General features: G+C 56.4%; 1 protein-coding gene across 1 annotated transcript; it reads left to right on the forward strand.

Moving 5' to 3' along the window:
• Positions 1-4,160: 4,160 nt before the first annotated feature.
• Positions 4,161-11,693, forward strand: LHX5 (LIM homeobox 5). Its single transcript, XM_075534919.1, has 5 exons — positions 4,161-4,333; positions 6,343-6,566; positions 7,169-7,446; positions 8,081-8,246; positions 11,326-11,693. Exons 1-5 carry the CDS (start codon positions 4,161-4,163, stop codon positions 11,691-11,693), a joined length of 1,209 nt encoding a protein of 402 aa, XP_075391034.1.
• The last annotated feature ends 16,281 nt before the right edge of the window (positions 11,694-27,974 follow it).

Raw genomic sequence — 27,974 nt, forward strand, 5'->3', positions numbered from 1 at the left:
GACCACTTCGTCTTCCAGGAGGCGATGAGAAGAAAAAGAGGGGCGAGGGGAGCACCTCCCGGGGTCCTTCCACCACCGCGGCCCCTAGCGCGCGTTCGCCCAAGAAAGCCGGCATGCGTGTGCTTTCCAAGGCCCTAGACTTAACCAGGGCAAGAAGGGCGAGGAAAGTGATTCTGGTGGCCCAAGGGGGTAAAAGGGGGGCGAATCTTCACAAGAAGAAGAATTTCTGGCGAGGAACCCGGAGGTGCGACAGAAGAGTCCTCTCCAACTTGCGGGGAAGGTCAACTTCAATTGCCCGGAGGGCCCGACTTCAGTTGGCTGGACTGGAAGCGCAGAGACGGGCGGCAGTGGCGTCGGCGTCTCTGGGTCCCCTGTCCTCGGGCCTCCAAAACTCCCCACCCTGGGTGGATGTGCGCCTTCTCCTCCGTAATTAATTACCGAACTCAAGGGGGAATATGCAACCGCATATTACTAACTCTACAGGGCTTAAGTGATTGGAAACAGATTATTGTCTTGTTTGTCTTTTGTCTGTTTTACTTATCCCTCCGCCGTCTGTCGAGTTGTAATGTTGATACGCTACTCTACGAGGAAGATTTTTTCCTATAGTAAATTCCATCAACATCTTGTATAAGTGACATGGAGTCTCCATGCATTACCCTGTTAAGACACAAGCGGTTTATTAGTTACATATAGGGGAGGATTTCGCTGCCTGGTCGCCATCTGTTAGCGCTGTTTGCGCTGCTCGGGCGGGATAATAGCTAGTGAGCTCCTGTTTGCTGCTGGTTGCCTGGGGCCCCAGTAGGTGGCTGGACTCCTGCAGGGGGACAGAGTTCCTGGAGGCAGGCAGAAATGTCCTGGAGGTTCTTCTGCTGTGACATGGCAGAAGTCGCGGTTCCCCTGGATGACACTGGGGCTGGGTCCTGAGTTCCCTGGGGAAGTCCAGCTTCCTCCAAAAGATCTCAAAGGCACCCTGGCATCCTGCAACGGGGATCCCGCCTCTCTGCTGCTGCTTTGCACACACACACACACACACACACACACACACACACACACACACACACCCCTCTCTTGCCTGGTGCCTTGACTGCTGGGGCCCAGCTGTGTGTCCGAATTTAATTCTTCCAAGGAGGAACAGCCTAGGGAAGAAGCAGTCACACCCCTATTGAGTGGGCAGGTCCGGAGTTGGGAGAGTGGCCCTGAGCTTGGGGGCCCCAGGGCATCTGGGGCGATGGAAGATGCCGGGAGGTGGCCCAGTGTATCCAGGAGGCAGGCAAGGAGATCAGAGCGCAGGATTTTGTCACGATGGGAAGGGGGTGGTGGTGCAGAAAGCTTGACTCTTTCCCAGGGCCCCAAAATCTCTGTGGAGCAGGATGAAACTCTTAACTGCAGGGCCAGTTCCAGCATCAGGAACAGGACTGGAAAGTCCAGCAGAGAAATGGAGGGAAGACGGGAAAAGAAAAATGGAGAAATAGAGAAGAAAGTGATAGACGGAAGGTAGGATTGCTAGGAGAGCAGAGGCCGAGCCTGGGACTAGAGACATCTAGGCAGAAAGAAAGACAGACACTGGGAGAGAGCCCCCACCCCCACCCCTGGTGAGACAAAGACCAGGACTTCACCTCCGCCCAGCCTGGGTGCCTGCTGTTTCTATCCCTGTCCCAACCCAGCTGGGGGGACAAGAAGCCAGGCAGGCCTGGACCAGGTGCCTGAAACTTTGGTTTGCCCTGGGGTTCCGGGAGCCTCTGGCTGGGCCTGTTCCCCACTGTTGGCTGTGTCCAGGCAGCCAAGCTGAAGCTGTGCTGCCTGCTTCAGGCCTAGCTTGTTTCCTCCAGCCTCCACACTGCCCTGTTATCTGTCTCCCTCAGGTACCAGCCTGCTAGGCAGAGGCCTTTGTCCAGAGACAGCTTGTAGGTCGATGTCCCTAACAGCACCCCTCAATTCCCTCTCCCAAGGGCTGTGTGTGTGGGGGGGAGGACATTTACTAAGCCTGGAGAGAAAACAGGATTGAGCGTCCACCAAATGCGCCCCAAAAAATCCAGAAGAGAAAGTCTTGCTCTGAGCTCCCAGGCATGCACATACATGCATGCACGCGCACACACAGATGCACATACACAAATCCTGCTAAGCCACACACAGCAACCATCACACAACATTGTCCACGCAAAACACAGCCCACAGGATTCAGCCACCTCTACACAAGCTCTCCAGCTGTCAAATGCTGGGGACACATGCAAATTCAACATTCCGACATTTCAAAGTCTCCCTTCCATGAACACACACACACACACACACACACATACACAAATCTTACACAGCCACTCACTAGCATCCCGACACCCTCACATACACTGGTGGATCAGCCTCTCCGGTAGGCATACTCAGCTGCCATGCACAGGACCAACGAAAACACAAGGGCACCCAGTGAATCCGCGCACATTCGCAGCAAAGGAGGCAGACTTCAACCTTCAAGGTCGCACACTCCAGAGGCAGGCACTCCAAACCCACCGGCCTGACCAACCACCGCACACAGGCGCTTCAACAAGTAAACACAAACAAGGACACGCTGTGGGCACCGGGCAAACAGATGCAGGGCAGCAAAGCCACACTCTGCAACCTTGCTTTGCAAAGTCAGCAAACACGCCCAAACAGACTTCCCAAGCCGCCTTTCTTTTCCCACCCCTTGGGTCCAGGCCCAGGCAGCACTTGGACAATTCAGGCTGAATCAGAGAGAAGGTCAAATCAGCAGGCGGGTCCCCTTGCAAAGGCCAAGGGCCCCTTCCTCTTTTACTCCCTGCCTTCATCCCACACTCAGGAGCCTCCCCATACTTCCCATACCGATGTGTTCCTCACATGAGGGAAGACAGCGCCCACACAGCTGATCATATACCAGCCTACGAGTGTGACCTCGGGAGAGAATAGGGGTGGCTGCCCCACAATCAGGAAAGTGCGTTGAGGAAAGGAGAGACCGCTGAGCACCAGGCTGTCCTCACCGATACCTGGGAGCTGAAGAAGGGATGTCCATCCATCCTGCCTGGACATCCTCCTGGTCCCCCTCCAGAGCACCCTGGGTATCGCCCTCAGGCAGGAAGCTCCGTGGGGTCCAACCCAGGTCAGTTAACCTCCAGTCCCCCAACCTGGGCCTGGATAGACCCTGCAAGTCGGCTAAAAAGACACGCAGCCCGGCAGCTTCTGAAGCGCGCGCTCTTTTTCTCTCTCCATGAGAAAGGTTTGCCTGGGCCCCAGACCCGTGATTGACAAAAGAGGCCGGGCTCTGCTGGGGCGACTGCGCAGCGCAGCTCGGAGGGCGCCTAGCCCAGGGGCGCTCCAGGGGCTGTGGAAAATCCAGTCTGGGCGGGCTTTGGCCTGGGACGGGGAGGCGAATGCCCAGCCCGCTCCAGGCCTCCAGCAACTTCTATAAGTTCCAGGGATGCCAAGGGGACAGGAGTCCCTCCCCACTTGGCCTTGGAACCCCGTCCCCCACTTGCTAGGAAGGCGAGAGAGAAGAGACTGACTCCTTTGGGGATCTTTCAGATAGAGCAGCCCTCGCCACCCCCACCCTCAGCCCCAAACTGAACGGTAAATACTTACTTAGCGTCCGCACCAGGTACAAGCTAATACTCCACAATACTGATGCCTTGTTTTTTTTGCTCTGTCCCGACCGCAACGTTGTAGCCAATTTAGATATGCTATAAATTTAAGAGGTTGCCATGGCCACGGCGCGCCCATTGGCCACCGGGCCCCCTACGTGCCGCGCCACGTCACCAAATCTGAATAAGGATGCGCGAATTAGGCGGCGGCCAGACAAAGATGAGGATCGGGACCGCTTGAAAGTGGGGGAAAGTGCCGGCGCCTCAGCCACCGAGGAAAGCCGCTCGGCAGCGCCGAAGCCAGCCGCCGCCCCAGCCACCTGGAGGACCCTGGAACCAGCGCCGAGGAGCGCGGCTCCGGCATGCGGCTGTGAGCGCCGGCTCGCCCCAGCCCCGCGCAAGGCGGGAGATCGCCTCCGGACTTGCCCGGCTGAGTCTCGGCCCCAAGCGGACTCGCCTACCGGCGGCCGAAACCCCAGGCGGAGCACAGCGGCGGGGCCTGGGGGGGTGGGGGGGCCGGAGGGCCGGGGGCCCAAAGGGAGTGCTAGGCGGCCCGAGCCGCTGGCGCGCGGGGCTATGATGGTGCACTGTGCCGGCTGCGAGCGACCCATCCTTGACCGCTTTCTGCTGAACGTGCTGGACCGCGCGTGGCACATCAAATGCGTTCAGTGCTGCGAGTGTAAGACCAACCTCTCCGAGAAGTGCTTCTCGCGCGAGGGCAAGCTCTACTGCAAAAATGACTTCTTCAGGTAAGAGGCTGCCCGCCCTGCTGCCACTGCGCCCGCCCGGAGTGCGCTCCGCTCCTGGGGAAACGCAGCCCAGCTCCCGAGCTCGCCAGCTTCGAGAGGGCTCCAGGCAGCGGGTTGCTTTCTCCGCGGGCCTGGAGCGCAGCCCGGGGTGTGGGGAGGAAGCAGGACGACGCTTTTGCTTTTCCTGGCTGGGTCCCCCAGGCCAGGGCACCCAGGCAGCTGAAGGCGCCTAGACAAACTTCCTCTCCAGCGGCCCCTCCTTTTCCCAGAGCCTGGGACCCCAGGGCAGAACCCCTCGGCCTAGTTCGGGGTGTTGGGGACGGCTGGAGGCTACTCCACAAGGCCCAGAGCTAGAGTGTACAGGCTGTCCTACTGTCAGGCAGGAGCCCCAGAGCCCTCCTGGACAGACAAACTTCCCAGGCCCAGAGAAGGCCCCTTCCCCCACTGGGCCAGAAAAGGGGCCCCTGGCAGGGGCAGGGAAATCTTTTCCAACCCTGCTCTGCCACCCTGTGAAACATTTTCTCTCCTGAAGCAAAACAAACAACAACAACAGCAAATAAAATGGGGCTACGAAGCAGGACTTCAGGTCCTGAGTTGTCACCGACTCCTACCCCCTTGTGAGTTCTTGGGTGGACCAGGGCTGATGGCCTCTAGACCTCCGTTGTCCAGGCTAGGGAATGCCAAGGCAAACCCTAGATGGTTGTGGGGCCTGCAGCAGCTCTGCCCTGCCTGCCAGAGCCAGCGCCCAGCGCTGCTTTGTGAGTGAGAATTCTGGTGGTGAGACAAGGGGGGGTGTGATTAGCACCAGGGAGAAAGGCAGCCTGCAGCCTGGGCGGCTTGGCGCTGGGGAATTTGAATAGGAGAAAATGTCAGCCTCGCCTTTACACGTGTAAACTCCCGGGCCCCAGAGGCCCAGCGCCCCTAATGTGGCGGAGCTTGCAAAGCGCCTAATGATTTTTGATAAGGTGCATATGGCCAATTACACTGCCGGATAAGGCCAAAAGTGACTTATGGCTTCTAATGCCCTCACTACATCAACGTCACCCAAATTCACCCTGTTTAGAGACAGGGGCTGGGGGTAGGTATATGGGGGGGGCCCATAGTCCCGAGGCTTTCTGATTTCTCTCTCCCCCGCCCCCTCCAGGCACCTAATGATGCCACCGGAACCACTCCGTTCTGGGAGAAACTGGCACTCCCCACACACTCCAGGGAGAAAGAAAAGAAATTAGATTGGGGACACGAGCAATGGCAGAGGGGGAGGGCAGCCGGGATCCTGTGACCTGGTGTGCTAACCTTAGGTACAGGGTTAAGAATTGTCTTCTGCTCACATCCCTCCCCTGTCCCTTCCAGACTTGGAGGTTTGGGGGGGGGGGGTAAAGACTCAGACCCTGTTTTCCAGAAGCCTTCCTCCCTGTCACTACTTTCCCCCTCCCAGCCCCCAGCCCTGCTGGCCAGAGGTCCCTGAAAGGGATTAGAAGGTTCCCTCTGGGGGCTAGGGATTGACAGGGGATTCTGCTGGGCCTCCTCAAACCCAGCTCCGGAGACCCCTCCCTACTTGGCGGCCCCCCAAGCCAAGCAGACTGGCCCAACCTGAGCCAGGACAACTGACAGAGGGTCTTTCCCTCCCTGGGTAAAGTCAGGTGACAAAGATGCCCAAACTGGGCCGGCCTGCTTCAAACCCCTCCCTGATCCCCCAATCAGGGCATCTCCCTGGGCTGGGAGAAAGTGGAGGTGGTGGGGAACGCAGAAGCATCTTGGGGCCTATGGGACTTCTGCCTTGCTGAAGGCTGCACTCACCGCCTGGCCTGGGTAAAGACCTTTACTCGGTAGAGACCAAGCAAACCAGACTGATCAGCCCAAAATATCTGGACAGATGGGGGGGGGGGGTGGACAGTTCTATTGGGCAGATTTGGAAATGGAGACTGCCAGGGACGCCTGGCAAGAGGTCAGGGGTTCAGAAAACAGGACCCAGACCCCGTGCTGCAGTGACGGCCGCCTTGTGTCCACAGGCGCTTCGGCACCAAGTGCGCCGGCTGCGCGCAAGGCATCTCACCGAGCGACCTGGTGCGGAAGGCTCGGGGCAAAGTGTTTCACCTCAACTGCTTCACCTGCATGGTGTGCAACAAGCAGCTGTCCACGGGCGAGGAGCTCTACGTCATCGACGAGAACAAGTTCGTGTGCAAGGACGACTACCTGAGTTCCTCCAGTCTCAAGGAGGGCAGCCTCAACTCCGGTACGAGGCCCGCGCTCGCCTTCTGCCCCGCGCCGCCGGTGCTCAGAGGGCGCATCTGGGGCTCACCTCGCAGCAGTTCCCAGGCCAGGGAGTCGGGAGTCAGGCTCTACCCTAGACCTGGATTGGGATTTGGATGCCAGCCCACCCCCTCCTCCTTCTATTCAAAAGCCCTTCCCACCTTGCTCCTGTTTCTCCTTAGGAATCCTATCTCCTCCCTTTCTCTCCATTCTTTGAGATCCTGGTCACTTTGGGCTTCTCTAATTGGGGTCTGGAGGAGGGGGAGGAGGATCAGAAGCCCCAGGGGGCACCTGACCTCCCCTCCTCTCACCCCCTATCCCAAAAGGCGCCTTCTCCCTCACCCCATCCAGAAATAGCCAGGGCGTACCGAGGGAACCAGAGCTGGGCTCTTCCTACGGGCCAGGCCTCCGTGCAAGGGAGAGGAGGGAGACCTGAGGGAGGGCCTGCCACGAGGTTTGGGGAGGAACCCGCCCCGCCCCGCCCGGCAGGAGATGGCCGGGGCTGGTCAGACCTGCAAGCGGCTTGGAGACGCTGGGCTGCCTCTGATGCCATTGTCCCCTTGCTGTTCCATTCTCCCTCCCCAGTGTCATCCTGTACAGACCGCAGCTTGTCCCCGGACCTCCAAGACCCGCTCCAGGATGACCCCAAGGAGACAGACAACTCGACTTCGTCGGACAAGGAGACCGCCAACAACGAGAATGAGGAGCAGAACTCAGGCACCAAGCGGCGCGGCCCGCGCACCACCATCAAGGCCAAGCAGCTGGAGACACTCAAGGCCGCCTTTGCCGCGACGCCCAAACCCACGCGCCACATCCGGGAGCAGCTGGCGCAAGAGACCGGTCTTAATATGCGTGTCATTCAGGTGCGGCCCAGCCCGGCCCCTTCCCTGGTTCCTACAGCCCCAGGAGCCTAGAGGAGCCCACCAGCCTTCTTAGCTAAGAACTGCGCCTAGCGCGGGCGCCCAAGGAAGATCCCAAACAGCTGAGTAAATGGGCCCAAAATATAGGGTCAATCTGTCCTGTCCCCTAACCTCTCTAAAGCACATCCCCTGCCGTTCAAAGAGGGCTAGAAGCTTCTCTGAGATCCTGGACTCTTCTCTTCTTCCCCGACTTCGGAGCAGAAAAAGAGCCAATGCTCCTAGTAGACCCTGGTCCTGCCTGGGATTGGAGCCCTGTTCCCCGGCGGAGGGGCTGAGGCCCAGGCTGAGCCAGGTCTGTGCGAGAGGCCTTTAGAAAGCCGTTAGGCTGCGGGCAGCCGGAGGATCAGGAAGCCCATGTCCTTATGAGTCGCCCCACGGGTCCGCAAAATCCTTCACCCTTGGCTGGTTCGCGGAAGCCCTTCCGTAGCCCTCCCGGTCTAATCCGACCAGCCCCCGCCTCCGGGAAATCCTGGTGCGCAGGAGGCGCTAGGACCCAGCGGGAGTGTCCTGGGCTGGGAGGGGACCGGAGGTCACCCCTGGTCCAGGAGCCAGCGGCCCCATCCTCTCTTCCTTCCAGGTATGGTTCCAGAACCGACGGTCCAAAGAACGCCGAATGAAACAGCTGAGCGCGCTGGGTGCCAGGAGACACGCCTTTTTCCGGAGTCCGCGGCGCATGCGTCCGCTGGGCGGCCGCTTGGACGAATCTGAGATGTTGGGGTCTACCCCATACACCTACTATGGAGGTAAGGCCCTCCTATTCTCAGGAAGGCGCTGTCCCACACTTCGACCGGCGCCTTCTAGGCACTGAAGCCGCCGTGCCTGTGCCCGTGCGCTCTGAGCCGCCCACACAGCCATCCCATCCACCCTAAACACTAAAACGCACGCATCCACGCAGGACGCACGCTGGCCTGAAGACACCTTAACAGATAACTGCGCGTCCGCAGACGCTTCTTGGACACCCAATCAACCCCGTGCGCGCTCGCCCCCATCGTGGCGCACGCAGGGTAATGCAGTGAGGCTCCCCCAGCAGAGACCTCGGGGACACGCATCTGGACCCTCAGCTACACACAGGCACTCCGAGAGTACCTGTCCACACAGAGAGTCACCCAGACCCTAGAGTCGCAGAGCACACCGAGACGCGCAGGTGTCCACCAGACACAAAGCGAGCGCGAGCGCGGCACAGCACAACCTAGTGTAATCTCCACAGCCTGCTGCACAGTGGAGGATCGCCTTGGGCCAGGATGGGGTCTGGAGTTCTGGGCCACAGCTCTGGTCCCATTCAGCTCAAGTTGCTCCGGGCGCACGAATCCGCTTGTGGGGCGTGGGATGGGGGCAAGCACCGAAGTCTACTGGGCCTGGGCTAGGGAGAGGGGGAATCCGAATCGGAGTTTAGGGGCCTCCACCCTGGGTGAGCTTTCTGCGGGGTCACGCTTTTCTTCCCTCCCTCCTCCAGCCTCCTTTGGACCGCTCTCATTTTCTTGGGTCCCTAGGCTGCCTGTCCCAATTCCTCCCACTCTTCCGGTGCTCACCCCCATCCCCTATGGTAGCTCCAGCTCCCCATCCACCTTTCCCAGAGCTTTGAACCTGGCTTCTGACTTGAGGGAGCCCCAGAAGTCCCATGTCTGAGTGGTGGCTTGAGTTCTGAGTGCCCTTGGCACAGTGCCTGTCCAGGGTTTAGCCTCCGCTCTTTGAAGAGAGTCGTTTTTTCCCCCTTTTCTTAGAAGAATGGGTTTGGTGGCGTGGGAGGGTGAGTGGAGCCAGGCAGCAGGCAGCCCTGGACGGACCTTGGGAGGTTCAGGATCCCAGACCCTGCCGGCCTAAAAACGTTTGTTTGTTTGTTTGTTTGTTTGTTTGTTTGTTTTTCTGGAGAGAGGCCTTGTGTGTGGCAGGACCCCGGTTTAGGGAACTGTGTGATGCGCGTGTCCTGGGGTGGGGGGGCTCCACTCCCAACCTCTCTGGGGTCTAAATAATGAAGGGGCGATTGTGGCCAGGAATTTTTCCCCTCCTGGGTAATTAACTGAGGCTTCCGGGAGGACCCACGCGTCCCGCACCCTCTCTCCTCCTCTTGGTGGGCGCCGGCTAGATAGCGGGCGGTGGGGGACTGGATCTTTCTTGCCACGCGGGCTCTCTTTTCTCTGGAATGGCACGCGGGGGTGGGGGAAGAGGGTGTAGGATCCCCCTTCCCGGGTCCCCAGCAAAGCGGCCCCGCCTAATCCGCGCTGGGAGTTCCCGGCGGCGGCCGGCAGCGAGCGAGAAAGGAGCCGGGCGGCGGGGCCGGTGGCTCCCCGTGGGAGCGTGGACAAAGCCCCAGCTGCGGCTTTTGTGCCCTTTTCAGACGGCGTTTGTTCCAATTACCTCCGGCCCGGCCGCCATATGGGCGGAGGCGGCGCGCCCCGCGCTGGGGCCCGCAGCCCTAGCGGGCCTGACGGCGCGCTGCGGGCACGGGCGTCGCTAACTCCGTCCCTTTGGGGCCCCCACCTCCTCGCTCGGGCTCCCCCTTCCCTCCAGAGCAGAAAGAAATGGGCGATTTTTATAAAGTAAAAGGCGGCCGCTTGCTTTAGTTACCGCCGGAACCTTCTGCAAACCGCTCCGCTGGACCTCCCCTCCACGTTTGGACTGGTTTCAGTCTTTGGAGAGTGAAGCAGGGTTTGGGAGGAGTGGCAGCGTCGGGCACTACATGGGGTGACCCCGGGAGACCCCGGACGGGGCTGAACAGGAAGGAGCATGGCTGCTATTCCCTCCGTCTGAAGCGGGGTGGGGTAGCTACCAGGCGCTTCTTTCGTGGGATCCCCTTCCCAAATCCGTTGAGGCAGGTGGGGGGGCTGTCCTGAAGGAGCTGGTGGAGGGGCCTTGAGAGTATGGCAGAGGCTTCCAGCCAATTGTTCCGGTTGGGTTGAGGTGTGTGACCCAGAGGCCCCTGCGCCCAGGGATCTCAGGGCTGCTGGCATCTTTACATTTTGGAGGGAGAAGAGAGAAGCTATCACTCGCGTCGAAAGGGGCTCGATGTCCCTCAATGCGTCAGAAACGGGGTGCTCTTGCAAACCCAAAGTGTCCGACTAGAGGCCCGTCTTTCTCCCCTCCACTGAATGAATTCGCAAAGGGCGAGGTGGGGGGATCCCCGGGGCCCTGGAGCACCCAGGGTGGGACCCAGCGCTGAATCAGGTCAGAGAGCTTCAGGGAACCACGGAGAGACCTCAAAGGTGCAAGCTGATGTCCCAGTCCCGTCCCTGTCCCCCCACCCCCTGGGCCCGCCACTCTGGACGCTGCCCCTTTCCAGCTTCTCCCCTCTGCATAGGCACTGACTGGCCTCAGGTCTCCATACACCGGGCCTTTGCTGCCTCGGCTTGGTGCAGGGCGGGGGTGGGTGTGGGTGTCAGGTCTTCAGGTGCCTGTCTCCTCTGCCTGGCTGTTTCGCTATGTATCTATTAGGATATGCGCCCATCTCTCTTCTCCACTGTCTCAGTGTTTCTGGGTCCCATTCTGTGTCCAAGCCTCCTCCAGCCTGCGCATCTGGGGGTTCCCTGCTTCCCCTATGCTGCGACCTGCAGCCTCGCCCTATCTCTGTCTCGGGGCCTCTTTGTGTCTCTCCAACGACCTGGACACCTTCCAGCTCTCTGAATTTTCCTGTCTCTGAGTGTCTTCACACCCTCTGCCATCCTGAGGGGCTTGGGGCTCCCCCAACGCCTCTCCCCGCCCCTCCCCTGCCCCTCTGGCCTCCTTATTGAGTCTCTGACCCCGTTCCCTTAGGCCTTTGCGTCCCCGCGATGTCTGATGACTCCACCGTCTCTGACCACTGCCTGTCCCTCATGTCCCCTCCTGTAGACTACCAAGGTGACTACTATGGTCCCGGTGGCAATTACGACTTCTTCGCCCACGGCCCGCCGTCACAGGCGCAGTCCCCTGCTGACTCCAGCTTCCTGGCCGCCTCAGGGCCAGGTTCCACGCAGCTGGGCGCGCTGGAGCCGCCGCTGGCCGGGCCTCACGCTGGCGACAACCCCAGGTTCACCGACATGATTTCTCACCCGGACACTCCCAGCCCGGAGCCGGGCCTGCCGGGCGCGCTGCACCCTCTGCCGGGCGAGGTGTTCAGCGGCGGGCCCAGCCCACCCTTCCCCATGAGCGGCAGCAGCGGCTACAGCGGACCCCTGTCGCACCCCAACCCTGAGCTCAACGAAGCCGCCGTGTGGTAAGGCCGCCGGGCCGCCCCCAGCCCCCTGGGACGCAGCCGCCCCCCAACCAAAAGGCACCCCACCACCCCCGCTGCAGCTCTCTCTCGGAGGGGGGCCGATCCGGCAGCCGCGAGCCGTCTCCGGTGTGGGGGGCACGGAAGTCGACACTCCAGAGGGTTGAGATGATCAGCGAGCTCTGGACTTACAGGGACCCCCCCCCCCCACCCACCCACCCGCGCACTGCTTCTTTGGACCAAGAGAGTGCTGAGGCCCAGGGAACCAGAAGCTGTTTTTCCCTCTCTGCGATCCAGAGCTGCGTTTGGTCATCGTCTGCCCCCCTCTGCTCCCCTGGCTTTTAAGAAGCGGCGATTAGAGCGCGCCATTGGAAGGGAGAGAGGGGTCCCGAGCAGAGATGGGAGCGCGCGCTGGCTGCAGCCAGACCCCGGAGCCAGACCTTCGCGTGTGCTCGTAGGCGCCCCCTGGTGGCCGATCTTGAGGCTCAAGGTCAGCCAGCCCTGCAAGGAAGGATGGGGGTGGAAGGGGTGTGCTTAGGACGTCGCAGGTGGGGGGCCACCTCCCCGACTCTCCCTTACTTGGACATTTCTTTGGAGTCCGGGTGTCCGGGCCGGACTCGAACACTCGCCCACCCTGCTCTCCCGCTGGGGGAGGCGCCCAGGTTGCTGGGCTTCCGGCCCCCAGACTGCCCCCCTCCCCTGCTTGGGGCCTGGAGGCTGAGCCGTCAGGATGTACAGTATTATACTTTTTTGGAAGTCGAACGCTTCTAGTTTCCTTATTTTGTATAAAGAAGAAACAAATAAAGTATGTTTTTGTGTTTACTGTTTATTTATTGTACTCTGGTTACCCCAGGGGTTGGACATTTTTATGTTTTTAAGAGAAGCTAGGCCTAGCGAGGGAGGGGAGACAGAAAGAGGTTTACCTTTTTTAAAAAAATAGTCAACTTTAAGACACTTTTAAAGCCACATTAATTTAAGAAATCTTTTTTTTCTTCTTCAGTGCTGTTTGTTTTTTCATTTTGCCCCCACCCCACTCCACCCTCAAGCCTGCCTTGAAAGTTAGTCAGGGTTAAACCTTTATAAAACAGACAAGAGGGGGGCTGATGCCTCCCCTCATCTCCAGGGATATTAGTTTGGTGACTTCCGGCCAGTGAATGTGCCCTCCAGTGTTTGATAGGCACAGGACAAAGGAGGTCATCTACTCCCGCAAAGTTCCACAGCCTTCAAAATCTACAGGGGCAGGTCCCACGTGGTCACCGTGAGTTGGAATCAGTTCAATGGCTGTGTGAGGGAGAGACTGCATACCCAGACCCCCAGGGTGGGGTCAGTGACTAAGCACCCCAGTATGAGCCAGAAAGGTGGGGGGCTATGAACCCACACAGGATGCAACTCAGGTGAGAGGCCTGGCAAAACTTCCTCAGAAAAATCACAGCCTCTGGGGCCGTTCTGCTCTGTGCACATGGGGACATGAGTTGGCAGAGACTTGTCAGCATCCAATGAGGCCTGTGACCCAGGCCACCCGGTGGCAACCACCCTGCCTGGCGTGCCGTCAATTGGAGCTGATGGCAACCTTTATAGGTCCCAGTAGAACTGGGCCATAGGGGTTTTTTTTTTAGCTGCTGCTGTTTTGTGGCCATAATCTTGATAGAAGCAGATTGCCAGTCTTGTCCCTACAGTGCCAACTGAGTCAGCTAAGACTCCTAGAGACCCCATGTGGGGCAGAGCAAAGGGACCTCTGTTCCTGAGCCAGCCTCGCAATCGTTCCGACATATGAGCCCATGGTCATGACCACTGTGTTGCCCCATCTCTGTGCCTGGGTGGGTTCTCGCAGTCCACCTTTAGGTTAGTCTCCCAGCACTGACACTCTGTGGCACCCAGGGGTCTCAGAGTCCTTCAAAGTGTTTGGTGAGTGACCGAATCAGTGACTTGTTCTCGGTATACCAAACACAAAAACAGCACAACCCCCCGCTTCTCTCCTGACTATGCCCCCATGTTACTCCAGTTGGGGGGCTGGGAGGAGGGAGCCAGTGGTGGCTCTTACCTTCCAGGTGGGGAGACTTGGGTTCCACTCTGGGTCAATGCCTCTCACGTACAGCCATCACCCATCTGCCCGTGGGGACTGGAGCGCCCTTACGATGCTGAATAGGCTTCCCCGGAGCTAAGACGAGGAAGAAAGACCTGACAATTTACTTCTGAAAAATCACCCGATTGGGTCACAATGGTCTGAGCTCATCATCATTGTGCATGGGTCTACGAACAAGGTGCATTCCAGGGGAGGGGATGGTGGAGGTGGCCGTCAAACAAACAAAGGGAAAACCGAGTAGGCTGGTCAGCGGTGTGATTTAGCTGCGAGGCTGTATACAGTAGGTGAGAGTGTCGGTGCAGAGCGGAGTCCTCTGCTCCATGACTGTACTGCGCTGTTGGGGAAGCGGCAATGCAGACAGAGCGCTGCTGAGGCTTAGATGGCCCCAGACAAGCTCCGCCCCTTCTTTGCCTGTTTCTCCATTTACAAAAGTTGGTAGGCAGGGGCTTCTGAAGGTCCTTTCCAATTCAGACACTGTAGAGTTAGAGACGCAGCAGCAGGAAATAAAACGAAGTGGAATTTAGCGAGGATCCCTTTGGGGTCAAGTTTTCATGTCATTGGACTGCTAACTGCAAGGTCGGTCGTTCAAACTCACCAGCCGCTCTGAGGGAGCAGGGTGAGACTTTATGCTCCTGTGAAGGCTGAAGGCCACGGAATCCCTGGGGAGGGGGTCTCTCCTGGCCCGCCGAGTGGTGGTGAGTCAGAATGAATTCAGAGGCAGTGTGGGTGGGTGGGTTTGTCCGCCTGTGAGAGGCTGGGGGCTTTTCTCTCCACCTCCTTTGATACAGACCTCCTTGCATCTATCCCTGGAGCGTAGTTCTCTTTATCAGACAAATGCTACTCACCCATTCTGGAAATTTGAGAAACTTCAGAGAAACAAAATTAAGACAGTGCGCTCCCCTAGGATCTCAAGAGCCATCACCAGTGGGAAGGCTGGTGTGTGTGTGTGTGTGTGTGTGTGTGTGTGTGTGTGTGTGTGTGTTTCATTTTGAGCATAGGACTCATGCTCTGTTCTCACCCTGTGGACACCTGGCTCAGGCTCACATGGCAGCATCGTCCGGATCCATTCTCTAGTGGCCGATTAAAGATATCCTGAGTGGGGGAGTCATTTCTTTCGGTTTTGTCTTCTCTTTAACCAATTCTTTCATTGGACAGGAGCCCGGGTGGCACAGTGGGATATGAGTTGGGCGGCTGGTGCAAGGTGAGCTGTTCAAAGCCAGCAGCTGCTCTGAGGGAGAAAGGCGAAGATGGACAGCCTCAGAACCCCACGGGGGGAGTTCTATCCTGCCCTGAGGGGTCACTCTGAGTCGGAATTGACTCGATGGCTGTGTATTGGATCATTGGACATGTGAGTTGGTTCCCTTTTTGCTGTGGTGGAGAATATCTACAACAGAACGTACATCAAGTCTACATGTCTCATTGGGTGACACCAATTATGATCTTCACATTTGTATTCCATTCTCACTGTGTTCGTCTGGGTAGACTAGAAAAACAAATCCATAGACACCCATATGCGTAGAAGAGACAGTTTTATATAAAGGGTAAATTTTACATTAAGAAAGCATCCCAACTCAGTCCAGTCCAAGCCCATAAGTCCGATATTAGCCCATATGTCTGATATACCAATCTATAAAGTCCTCAGACTCACAAAAAACACATGCAATGATGCCGAATGCAGGATGATCACAGGCCAGTGGGTAGAAAGTCTTCACATCCAGTGGCATTGTAAGCATCTCAGCACTGGCAGGGGTCTCTATGTGGCTTCTCCCACTCAGGCCTGCATCAGAGTAGGTCCATATGGCTTCTCCAGGGATGTCTAACAGGAAGTAATCAGAGCGAGAGTCTCTCCTGTCCCCAAGGAGGAACTTGGGAGTTCCCAGAATTCTCAGAAGGCCATGCCCACACAGAGGCCTCATTGGCTATGTCTTGATTGATAGGCTAGACACCACCCCTTCACTCAGAATCCTCTCCAATTAACACCAGATTATGTAACTGTCACACTCACCCTCCAAGACATTCCCGTCACACTCTAAGACATTCCACCCCCACGGACACAAAGCCACTGCCCCCTCCCTAGCTTACCTATCTCACATTCAATTCTTCATCACTTGAACCCACACTGGGGGAGCCCTGATGTAGTGGTTACACACTGGGTTGCTAACTGCAAGGTCAACAGTTCCAAACCACCAGCCACTCCTCTGGAGAAAGACAAGGCTTTCTACTTCTGTAAAGAGTCACAGTCTCAGAAACACACAGGGGCAGTTCTACCCTGTCCTGTAGGGTCACTATGAGTCAACATCCACTTGCAGTGAGTTTGAGTCAGGAACCACATAGGAATTAGACGCTGTTGCTTTGCACATATGTCCAGGCAGGTGGTATCGGTCCCATTCGGATGCTCAGAGAGGTCGCATGGCTGGGGAGTGGCAGAGCTGGGGTTCGAGCACACGTGCTGAGAGCTGTTGTCTAGCTTGTAATGGGTTAATCGGGTCAAGAAAACCTCTACAAGGTAGACTCCCTGCCAAGCTCTGCTCGGTCCTCACATGCTACCTGGACAGGTGTGAATTTTGAGGAAAGACTCCTTAGACCTTTATGTGAGTGGGGCTCAAGGAAGTGGAGCTCAGAGAAGTGGAGGACACCCCCACACACATACACATACTCATTCCCCTGGAAAGTGGCCAGCCAGAGGGTGCAGGGGCAGAGGAGGAGCAGGGAGGAAGAGAGGAAAGAAAGGGGGCGAGGGGGAGGCTATGAATGAGAAGGGGAGATTGGGGGAACAGAGAAGATACGAGAAGGAAAATAATGCCAAGGGGATGAGAGAAGGACTGGAAAGGTCACTTGCCCCATAGCAGTGAGCCAGATGCCCCCATGCCTTGGCCACAGGGTGTCAGGGAAGACTAGCTGAAACCACGCCCACCCAGATGAGAAACATAGACATACATGCACACATTGGTGCATACACATGAATACACAGGCACATCACCACGCCCCTAACCTCATGTGTATCTACACATATGTACAACTCCATAGCATGTCTTCACAGGTATACACATGTGCACACACATGCATGTCTGCATCTACCTGTGTGCACACACTCATGGGCATCCATGTATCTAATTCCTGCAGACCACAAACTCAAACCCATGTCCTGGTATCGCTATGCACACACGCTTAGACACAGAGCACCCATACACAGTCTCCGTACCTGACCCTGGCATGCCAGCTTCCGTCTAGGGGGACAGGTGCAGCAGGAGATACCTTGGACCCCATTTGGGTCCAAGGGAGATGCTAAGCTGAGGGGGGGACGGGGTTGGAATCTAAAGACAGAATGATCCCAATGAGCCTGTCCTCTGGGTGTCGGAGAGTGAAGAGGGATGGGGTGGGGAATGGGGTGGGGACAGGGGCAACCACTTACTGAGGAGCTGTGGGTGGGTCAGAGCGTCACCTTGCTGAGCCTCGGGTGGCTTGTCTGTGAAATAGACTGACAGGCCCAGGCCAACTCCAGGCTGGTGGGGATGGAGGGGACACTGATTAGCCTGTGGCTATGGACCAGGGCATCTATGTTGATGGGCTCAACCCACAGTCCCAGACACACACACACACACACACACACACACACCTGCAGAGTGACTTGGAGCATGTGAAGAGGACTCAGCCCAAATGTGAGCTATTTCCATTTCCCAGGTGAGGTGACGTGAGCCCCCAGCATCGCACAGCCGAGGGTGGGAAAGCCACGTTTTGACTCCGGAACTTGTGCCTCTAGCACCCCCCTGGCCCTGGCTCAGGACAGAGCTGAGTATATGGGGGACCTCCTGCTTCCATGGTCACTCCCTGAGCGTGGGAAGGGGCCCAGCTGGCACTCACAAGCCGGTCCTTGAGGAAAGGGCCTAAGCCGCTTGTGGACTCCTGGCCACCCCAGGTCATGTCAGAGTAGAACTGTGCACCACACAGGTTTCAGGGTCTGATTTTAGTAGCTCACCAGGCCTTTCTTCTGAGGCACCTCTGGGTAGACTCAAACTCCCAACCTTGTTGCTGGCAGCTGAGTGCATTCACCAAGCACTCCTAAAAACGGGTCTCCCAAACCAAACTCCCTGCCATTGAGTGGTTCCGACGCATAGTGCACCCACAAGACAAGGTAGAACTGCCTCTGGGGGTGTCCCAGACTGTAACTCATTAGGGATTAGAAAGCCCAGTCATTCTCTCCAAGAGGAGGCTGGTGGTTTTGAACTGCTGACTTTGAGGTTAGCAGCCCAACGCATAACCACCAGACCACCAGGGCTCCAAGGAAGTACCTCATGAATTCGAATTCTTGCTAGGAGCCACCTCACGGGATGTTGTTTAGACTCCACTCCACTTCCGGGTTAAACCAAGCTAAGCAGAAAGGTCAAGGTCAAAAACACTGAGACTTCCTGGCCTCTCTACCCCTGCCCTGGTTTTTCTCTTCCTTCCTCCCTTGGGGGCCCATCCACCCCGCCCCACCCCCCACCTGTATATCCGTTCATCTTCTTATCTCCTCATCACCTATTTGATTATCATTTTAAAATAAAAGATTCCTCAAAAGGAAAAATACTTCCAGGTAGACGGATAAAGAGGTCAGCAGGAATTAAAGAGGCTTTCTCTGGGCTCACTGCTGCCCCATGCCGTGATTCCGGTCAGCACCGGACAGCTCCTCTGTTCACTTGAGTCCACACCCTGGCCCGGCCCCAGCAGGCAGGCAATCTTTAGCCCCCGGTCCCAGTCCCTGTCCCCAGCCTCCTGGCCCGCACCTCAGCCCAGCCCAGGACTAATATTTAAAATGCAGAAAGGCGGCGGAGGGCCCCGGCTCCCCAGCTTTGCCGTGCAGTAAAAAGATATAAACAGAATAAATTACCTCTCCAGCTCGGATTATGAGAACACCCATCTCCTGACTGGAATTTTAAGTCCTACCTCCCTCGCAGCGCCGCGCCAGGCTGATTTATGGAAACCGGAGCGCTTCTCTGCATATTTCTTCTGTTCAGCCGAGTGGCCGAGTTTACCCTTCCTATGCCATTAGCGTTATTAACACCTGGGCAACCGATCATGGCAAATGGGCCATTTCCGTGATGGACGCCAGCCTCTCTCTGCAGCCCGGGCGCCAGCGCGCGTGCCCCCTCCGGCCCCCTCTTAATTCCCAGACCCGGTCCAGGGCCCCCTCCCCACTGTCTGCTCCGGGGGCACATTGGAAGGAAAGTGCTAGCCCCACAGCTGCTCCCGTCTGTGGACACTGTAAATGGACACTTGCTCTTATTTTGTAAGGAATGTCAGGGAGGAGAGGACAACGCCCCCACTGACCAGCCAAAGAAACAGAGGGTCCGGGAAGAACCAGAAACACGTCTCAAGTGCCCCCTCCACACACACACAGTATCAGAATTCAAAGCTTCTAGCCCCTGGCTAAGGAGCGTCCAGCAGTGAAAACGCTTGGCTGTGAACCGAAAGGGTAGCTGTTGGAACCACCGGAGAAAGCGGGGAAATGGCGGGCAGGTGTTTGCGAAGCAGGAATTCCACGGAGCAGGGTCACCATGAGTCCAGGTGGGCTGGACGGCAGCAGGTTTGCTGTTTGTGTTTTGTTTCGTTCTCAACCACATGCCGCTCACTGTGTGGTCCTCGAAGCAGCCCGGTTAGGATGCGGACTCGCAGGCCCCGCCCCCAGCCTCCAGGTGCGAAAACTCAGTGGTCCAGGATGCACCTGGCAGGTTTTCAAGCATCGGGCTGTGGCATCACCCCCACGTCCTAGCGCTGGCTTTTTTTTTTTTAATCGGATGCCCAGCTTAGGTGTAAATTCGCTCTGCTCACTTGCAGCATAGAAGCCAACTTTCTGGGCAAAGCAACCAGGTGCAGATGAAACCCTGAGCCTGGCATCCTGCGGGACTTTCTCCTCAGCTTACTCTGAAGGCTGCACCTGGAGTAAAGACATGCGCCAAAGGAATTACATGAACGGATGATTGAGTGAATTAATTAATGTACCCTAGTTGTCATTAACCCCCAAATGGCATAGGGCAGTGGTTCTCAACCTTCCTAATGCCACAATCCTCACGTGGTGGTGACCCCCCAATCATAAAATTATTGTCCTTGCTACTTCATCACTGTCATTTTGCTACTGTTATGAATCGGGCAACCCCTGTGAAAGGATCGTTTGACCCCCCCATCCCCGAAAGGGGTCGCGACCCACAGGTTGAGAACCACTGGATCTCAACCAGCTACTGCAAGATCCAAATCCCACTCATGTGTGTTAGCATAGAACCGGGCTCCCTGCAGTTTTCAGGGTCCGACTTTGTGGTAAGTAGATGGCCGGGTCTTTCCTCCACTGCACTTCTGAGTGAATCTGAACCCCAGGGGTGACCAACTTCAGACCTGGGGCTCTGTGAACCTGAGGTTGGCTACTCAACCTCTCAGAGCCACAGCCATGGTCAGATCTAAACCGGAGGGTGTTGGTGAAGGTCGAATGAGGTCAGTGACTGGCAAGGAACAGACCTCTGAGGAATAAGAACAGAGTGAAATGATACTTATATAGTCGTGTCAGCCAGCAAACCACTGACCCTCAGTCGACACCCGTGATCCATCTTTTGGATGTTCTTTTCCAGGCCTTTCTTCCTGGGGGTCTCCAAGCCTTTCAGTTAGCAGCCAACTGAGGAATCATGTGCACCCCCTGTGGTAGTTACATAATCTGGTGTCAATTCAGGATTTAAAAGGATTAAGAGTGAAGGGGTGGAGTCTATTCTGTCAATCAGGTCACAGCCAATGAGGCTTATTTGTGGGCATGGCCTTCCCCCTAAGGATTCTGGGAATTCCGGTATTTCCTCCTTGGAGGTGGGAGACACTTTCTCTCTCTCTCTCTCTCTCTCTCTCTCTCTCTCTCCTCACTCCATTGGAGATGCTCCACTGACAAGACACATGGCACTATGCTGATAGACCCTGTGTCCTGGGAACTGGAGGAGCCACCTGGAGACCCCTGCCAGCGCTGAGGTGCTTACACTGCCACTGGATCCAAAGACTTCCTACCCACTCGCTTAGGATACTCCTGCATTCGGCGTCATTGCATGTGTTTCGTGAGTCTGAAGAAGACTTTATAGACTGGTATCGGACATGTGGGCTAATAGCGGACTTAGGGGCTTGGACTGGACTGGGTTGGGATGCTTTCTTAATGTACAATCACCCTTTATATAAAACTCTCTCTTATACACCTATGAGAGTCTATGGATTTGTTTCTCTGGTCTACCCAGACTAACACACAAACACACCCCGCCCCACAAGGATCTTAGTAATAAGATTTAAAAAACTCACAGCCATCGAGTCCATTCTAAGTCATAGCGACCCCATAGGACAGAGTAGAGCTGCCCCGGTGGGTTTCTGACACGGTGGCTCTTTAGAGGAGTTGTTGCTCTTGTAAAGGATGTTGGGTCGGTTCTGACTCATAGTAACCCTACGCTCAACTGAACGAAACCCTGTTGGGTCCTGCGCCGTCCTTACAATCATTGTTACGTCTGAGCCGATCCATGCAGCCCCTAGGGCCATCCATCTCACCCAGTGCCTTCCTCTTCTTCCGCTGCCCCTCTACTTTCTTTACTTCTCCAGAGACTGGTCTCCACTGACAACATGTTCAAAGTATGTGAGATAAAGTCTCACCGTCCTTGCCTCTAAGGAGCACTCTGGCTGTACTTCTTTCTTCCCAGGAAGATGTGTTTGTTCTTTTGGTGGTCTGTGATCCTTTCAATGTCCTTTTCCAGCATCATAATCCAAACCCTCGATTCTTCTTCGGTCTTTCTTATTCGATGTCCAGCAGGGCATTCTGCAGGAGTAGAAAGCCTCCTCTTTCTCCGACGGAGAGCCTGGTCGTTTTGAACTGCTGACCTTGCGGTTGGGAGCCCAACAAGTAAAGCACTATGCTACCAGGCATTCCCAGTAGGAATCACTTTTGTTATGAGTAACAACATTTATTATGCAGTATTGGGCATTTATTGGCTTCTCTAGTATCGTTACTACCCTAGTAGCACACGTGGGTTAAATACTAGGCAGCTAGCCAAAAGGACGATGGTTCAAATCCACCAGTCTGCCGGGAAAAGGATGAGATAGCTTTGGCAATAGAACTATTGCTCCACACAGGTTTGTTCCTATCAGATGGTGAGGACTCGGAATAGACTGTCCAGCATCAGGTTATTGGTATCCTCTCTTCTTTATGGAAATGCTTATACTGATCAAAACAACAACAAAGGCTTCACAACCTATTTGGGCAAAACACGACTTAGTACTTTCCAGACTAGTCCTTAAGATATCTGTGTCACTGAATGGAAAATGATAAAGGCCCTGGTGGTGCCTCAGAGTAAGCACTGGACTGGTAGTCCCAAGGACAGAAGTTCAAGCCCACCAGCCTCTCCTCGGGAGAAAGATGAGGCTGTCCGCTCCCATAACGTTTTACAGACTCAGAGCCGCAGCACAGGGTGGCTATGAGTTGGAATCAACCCCACGATGGCAGTGGTGGTTTTGTATTCGGCGCGGAAGAAAGGGAGTCTGACCCCTAGTCAGAGACCCAGCCTGCCGAAGAGTACCTTGACAGTCTGTTAAAAATAAATCCACCGCCGATAGCCAAATGGATGAACAAGAAACACCAGGGAATAGTACTCAGTCATAAACAAGGAAGAAGGAGGGGTGAATTGCACCCAGTGAGAAAATCCAGTTACAACCCCTGCTTTCCGTTGTGTTTCTTGCTAGATAAAATCCCTGAATCCTCAGATAGGAAACAGATTGGTGGTTGCTGGGGGGCAGGGGTGTGTGTGTGCGGAGTTGAGGGGAGACGACTTCGTGGGTGTGGAGTTTCCTTTTGAGGGGTGGGACAGGAAGAATGTTCTGGAATTAGACGTTGTGATTGCCCAACATGGTCCGTGTACTGGATTGTCAACTCTAAAATGGCTTAATTGTGTGTGACGTGGATTTCACCTTACTGAAAACAACAACAACAGCAATTAACCAACCCTGGAAAATAAAGAATGAATTGCTGCTATCTTATGCTAATCAGGGACACAGGCAGGAACACAGAGAGCATCCAAGCCCAGTGGAATCCACATGACTGCAGCCTCCCAGAGTCTTGGGAGCATCCCCAAGCAACTGGGTGTTCAGGCCTCGGCTGCTTCTGTCCAGGCATTGTCAGGGAAAGGGTCTGTCCTGATCTTTCTCTTGGGGTCCCTGAAATCAACATAGCAGGTGACCCAGAGAGGGGTGGGGGGCACCCTGGAGGAACTGGGAGCATTGCAGAGAGATAGCCATGGGCACCTTGCAATCAGAGCGTCTCTGCTTGGTACCAGCCATGCTTCACTATCTCTCTGTCGCTGTTGCTGCTGCTAGCTGCCACCGGGCCCTGCTGGACCACAGAAGGAGATGTCTCACCGTCCTTCCCATGCCCAGAGTGTCCACCTGTATCTCAGCAGCCAGTGGACCAATCCTCCCATAGAGCCACCCTCCGCCAGGCTGGCTCTCTCCTTTACCAGACAGATGTCCTCCTCCAACGACTGACCCCTCCTAAAGGCGTGACCGGAGCAAGTGCATGGAAAAGGCTGCTTGGTGACTGCGGGTGTTCATTGGCTGCTCTGGGGGAGGAGACCGCCAGGCCTTTCTTCCTATTCCGGAGGTTCTGGTGGTGTTTGAAATATCTGTGTCACAGCTTCAGCAAGGCAGCAACCTGCTGGGCACTCCACCCTTGCCTAACCCAGGGCACCGAGGCTGGGGCTCGGGCTCTGTCTCAGGGACTTGGCACCGCAGGAGCTGGCTCCAGCGAATTTCATTGTTTAGGTTTCCGTGGTATGGAGTTCTACTCGCATTTTCCAATTCTGGGAAGGGATCCTGTCTTCTTCCCATCTCTAGCGGTGACCATGTTTTCTTGCTCGATCACATCTAAGGCTTAAGGGGAAAGAGGAGCTAGCTTCCTTGCCATCATCTACCTGATTCCTAAGCAAACCTGCAGGACAGAGTAGAACAGCCCCCAAAGGATTTCCAAGGCTGTCGTCCATGGAAGCAGATGGCCACGCCTCTCTCCCGCAGAGCGAGGCTGGTGGGTTCGAACCACTGACCTTTGGGTTGGCAATGGTATGCACCCTCAAAAACCCCAAACTCCCTGCAGTTGAGTCAATTCCCACCCAACACATCCCTAGAGGACAGGGCAAAGCTGTCTTGGTAGGTCTCTGAGCCTGTACTTTGTATTTCTCCTTCTCTCCTTCTGGGCAGCTGGTGGATTTGAACAGCCGACCTGACAGTGAGTGGCCCAATAGGTAACCACCCTGCCACCAGGCCTCCTTAACAATGAACTCCATTAAGAGTCAAGATAATGAAGTGAGCTGGGTGGAAAGGAATCCCACCCAGGTCACAGGAGAAGCCATAGGATTGGTAGGCTGGGTGGGTGCAGCACCCAAAATCTCCTCTCCGGTGTTCACATTCCTCGCCTGAAAAGTGGGGGTTGGAGGTGGGGCCGGGACCCCACCACCAAGTTGTGCGGACCCCTCCTTGCCTTTCTGAATGCAGTTCCTGCTCTGTGTGCTCTAGTACCCAGGAATGTTCAGCCGAAGCTCTAGAAGGCGCTGGTTCTGGGCTCCAGGGTCACGGCTGTGAACCGGATGGGCTGATGCCCGGCCCTCCTGGAGGAAGCCAGGTTGTGATTAGGGGAGAAATTGAGCAGGAACTCCAAATCAGGGTGCGAACAGAAGGTGCTGAGGGAGAGTGCGTCAGGTGTTGGGAGAAGTGGGCGAGGTCCTCACTTTAGTGCAAAATTTAAAGGTGTGTGTGTGTGTGTGTGTGTGTGTGTGTGTGTGTGCGCGCGCGCGCGCGCGCACAGGGGGTGGCAGAAGCTCAGCATCCCAAAGAAGTACAGTCATCATGCTGTATTTTTAAAGTGAAAATGAATGCCAGGGAGTCAATCAGTCCATGGGGACCGAGCTCCAACAGTGTCCGCCCTGACAGGATGGAGTCGGGGATCTTTCCCAGGTCTCAGCCAAGCTGGCAAGTCCTCCTGACTTGGGTCCCAAGTGACCCTCAGAGGGAACCTCTTGGTTCCTCCCCACCCCCACTCCCCGCCCTAGGCCCAGAGTCAGGTGCAGACTGAGGACTGGCTGGGGTGGAAAGTCTGTGTGGGCGCGCCTGGATTGGCTGCTGTTCCTCTAACGGAAATACCATCAGGGAGTGATGTTAGCAAACAGAAATGAATTCTCTTAGTTTCAGAGCCTGCAAATCCAAATTCAGAGGGCGGGCTCTGGGGGGCAGGCTTTCTCTCTGGGCAGACAGGTTCAAGAGGGAGGTCCTTGTCCATTCCAACAGCGGCCCCTGGGCGATCCCCATGTGGCATGGTGTCTGTCTGTCCCCATTTCTGCCCACACACTAGCTTGTGGCTTTAACACACACCCTACAATCAGCCTGCCTCAAACAGGGTTTTAACCACAGGTGGTGGGGTGGGGGTTAGGGTTAGGACTGCACCTATTCAGGGGGTGAAATCCAACCCAGCAGAGGGAGTACTCAATCATTGGGATCAATCTTTGATTGGTTCAAAATCCAAACAAAGGGGAAAACAGCCCCAGAGCACGGACCCCTCACCGGCGACTGTTCTCCAGAAAGACAGGCTCTGACAGGGCTACAGGGGCGCCCGGTGAGCGAGGCAGGGCCCGAAACAGCCCAGAGGAGGACCCCGAGGTGAGACCAAGCTTGGTGGGTTCTAGGAAGAACAGGGGCCCTGTGGCTGTCATTCTATGAATCAGTGTGGTGGCCGATGAGGCCAGATGGGGTGGGGCCCTAGGTCAAGGTGAAAGGTTGACCCTGTGTCCTAAACACAGCAGGGCCAGAAAGTGGTCCAACCCGGGATGCCTCCAGGCTTGTGTAGGATAACTCTGGCAGCTGGGTAGCAACTTAACTGGGCAGGGCCTGGGGGAGGGCTGTGGAGAGATGGCTGCCATCGCCCTGGTGAGGGACGGAGCTGACTTGGTGCCCTCGATGGCGGCTCTTCTACCCAGAAGCCTTTGCGCGGTGGTTTTGTTCGCCCGTTTTGCAGAAGAGGAAACTGAGGCTCCAAGAGGTTCATTCGCTTGGTCAGGGGGTCTCGCTAGAAGTGGTCCAGATGAAATCTGGACCTGGATCTGTCTGCTGCCCACCTCACCATCTCAGAGGAGTCTGTGGATGGCGCGGCGGGGGGCAGAAGGGGATACGGGTTGGAGAATCATGTCCCCCCAGAGGACCCATGGAAAAAAGGGCTGGCAATCTATTCCAAGAATCGTCCACTGCAAGCACAATGGAGCACAGTCTGCTCCAGGTGTCCCCAGGTGTCAGAGCCCACTCCAAGACAACTGCCTCACCAGGCCTGGCCCGTTAGCCAAGCCTCAGTGTCCTCATCTGCAGCAAGGGTCGAAGGACAGCACCCACCTCCAAGGGTTGAGGCATCTTGGAAGAAAACCAGCGAACCCACAGCCTTTTGCCACTCGATCCCCTCTCTCCCTGATCTTCCCTCAAAGCAGAAACTTTGGTATTTGTTCTTTAAACATTTGTTTTATTCTTTCGGGATTTTTTTCTTTCTTTTTTGGAAAGGGAAGGATTGGTGAAGGTAATCAGTTTTCGGACTTAAGATAAAAAATCGCACGAAAGCGTCCGCCTGACTCTTTATAATGAATGGGGCGGCTTGTAATAGGATTCTCCCGCCTGCGGCATTCCCAGGAAACACCTTTTTACATAAGATATTGCCCGCGCCGGCCTGGCGGGCGTTGATTTATGGGGTGCCTGGCTCCAGAAAACCTCTCCTGGGGTCGCCAGCCAGTGGAATTTATCAGGGAGTTTGGACGCAAGGCAAGAAACCAGCCGGTGACATTTTTGGTGGAATTTTAAAAGCACAAATGCCGGGGGAAAGGAGAAGCCGAGGGGACGAGCGGGGACTGGAGAGGGGGGTCCGGGCAGGCTGTCTTCTCCGAGCAGAGCTGGGGCCCGGGATTCTTGGCGTGTGATTTATGGAGAGGGGCGGGGCTTGCAGGAGAAGGCATTTGAGGGGTGCGCCTGGAGGAGGGATAGGCAGGGAGTGGTGGATCACCAGACCCAGATGCACAGTGGGGGCCAGGCTGGTCCCAGTCTGACTCCATGGGATGTTCCGGGGCAGAATGAAGTAGCACCCACAGTTTCCCTGCTTAAAGCCAGGAGGCTGGCTTTTTGTGCCCTGCTGTCCACCAGCCCTGGCTGAGGAAAATGCTTAACCTGGCCCCTAAAGGCTGGGCGTTCGAGTCCACGCAGAGAGGTGCCTTAGAAGAAAGGCCTGGTGCTCTGCTTCCAGAAATGCAGCCTCTGAAAGTCTCAGAGGTGGTCCTCTGATACTCATGGCTGCATGAGCCGGAGCTGGTGGCAAGCACGCGAGCTTGCGTGCATGTCCCCGCTGCATGGGACACGCGGAGCACACGTGTATGCAAACACAGACACAGCCACTCATATACAACGTGGCTGCCAAGCCCACCTGAGCCGCCACTTCCCTCCCCCACATAAAGCCCAGCCCTCTCTCTGCAGCACCCTGCGGTGCACCCCGCACCTGCTCAGGCTGGAGAGGCGGGACAGCGGCCGCTCCCATTCCCTGCCCTCCTAGGCTGGACACCACACCTCCCCCAGTCACTGTGCTCCACTGGCTGCTTGAGGGGAGGCCCCTGGAGGCAGGACTCACAAAAGCTGCAGGAGTTAGAACTGACAGGGTCCCGGCTGGAGTTGGGGGGAGCCGGGCATATCTCAGGCAGGTACACACACCTAGCAGCAGGTGTTCTCCATGCAGGCTAGTCAAACACGGACCCACCCCCTGCTCCCCAGCCTCCTGTTTTCCCAGCTGAGAGCTCCCAGGAGAACAAGGCGCTGTCCCAAGATGCTCTCTGCCCCTGCCCATCCCTGCCACCTCAAGCCAGAACAGCTATTCCCACTTCTGTGCTCTCTCCCGGACCTCTTCCCCGTTTCTCTGGAACCAAGGGAAGCTCATTGGCCTGCGTTATCTGGACCGGGTCAACAGTGGCCTCGGCTTCTTATCTCCCCTTCGCTGGGATCGTACAGGGGGCTGGGGTGGGAGGGGGAGGGATGGGGGTGGACAAACAGCAGCTGAGGCATCTCCCAGGAGGGCAGGCAATCAGGGGAGGTTGTGGACAGAGGCCTGGCTAGAGCCAGGGCACCTGAGGCCCAGGTGGACCACTCCCTTGGGCGGGCCAAGAGGAG

The sequence above is a fragment of the Tenrec ecaudatus genome, chromosome 16 (genome assembly GCF_050624435.1).
Source record: "Tenrec ecaudatus isolate mTenEca1 chromosome 16, mTenEca1.hap1, whole genome shotgun sequence".
In the NCBI taxonomy this organism is placed as follows: Eukaryota; Metazoa; Chordata; class Mammalia; order Afrosoricida; family Tenrecidae; genus Tenrec; species Tenrec ecaudatus.

Excerpts from the sequence above, each read along its gene's own strand:
- LHX5 (XM_075534919.1), top strand. The coding sequence starts at position 4,161 with ATGATGGTGCACTGTGCCGGCTGCGAGCGACCCATCCTTGACCGCTTT. Across the intron at positions 4,334-6,342 it reads TGCAAAAATGACTTCTTCAG|GCGCTTCGGCACCAAGTGCG; the intron begins GTAAGAGGCTGC and ends TTGTGTCCACAG. Across the intron at positions 7,447-8,080 it reads TTAATATGCGTGTCATTCAG|GTATGGTTCCAGAACCGACG; the intron begins GTGCGGCCCAGC and ends TCTTCCTTCCAG.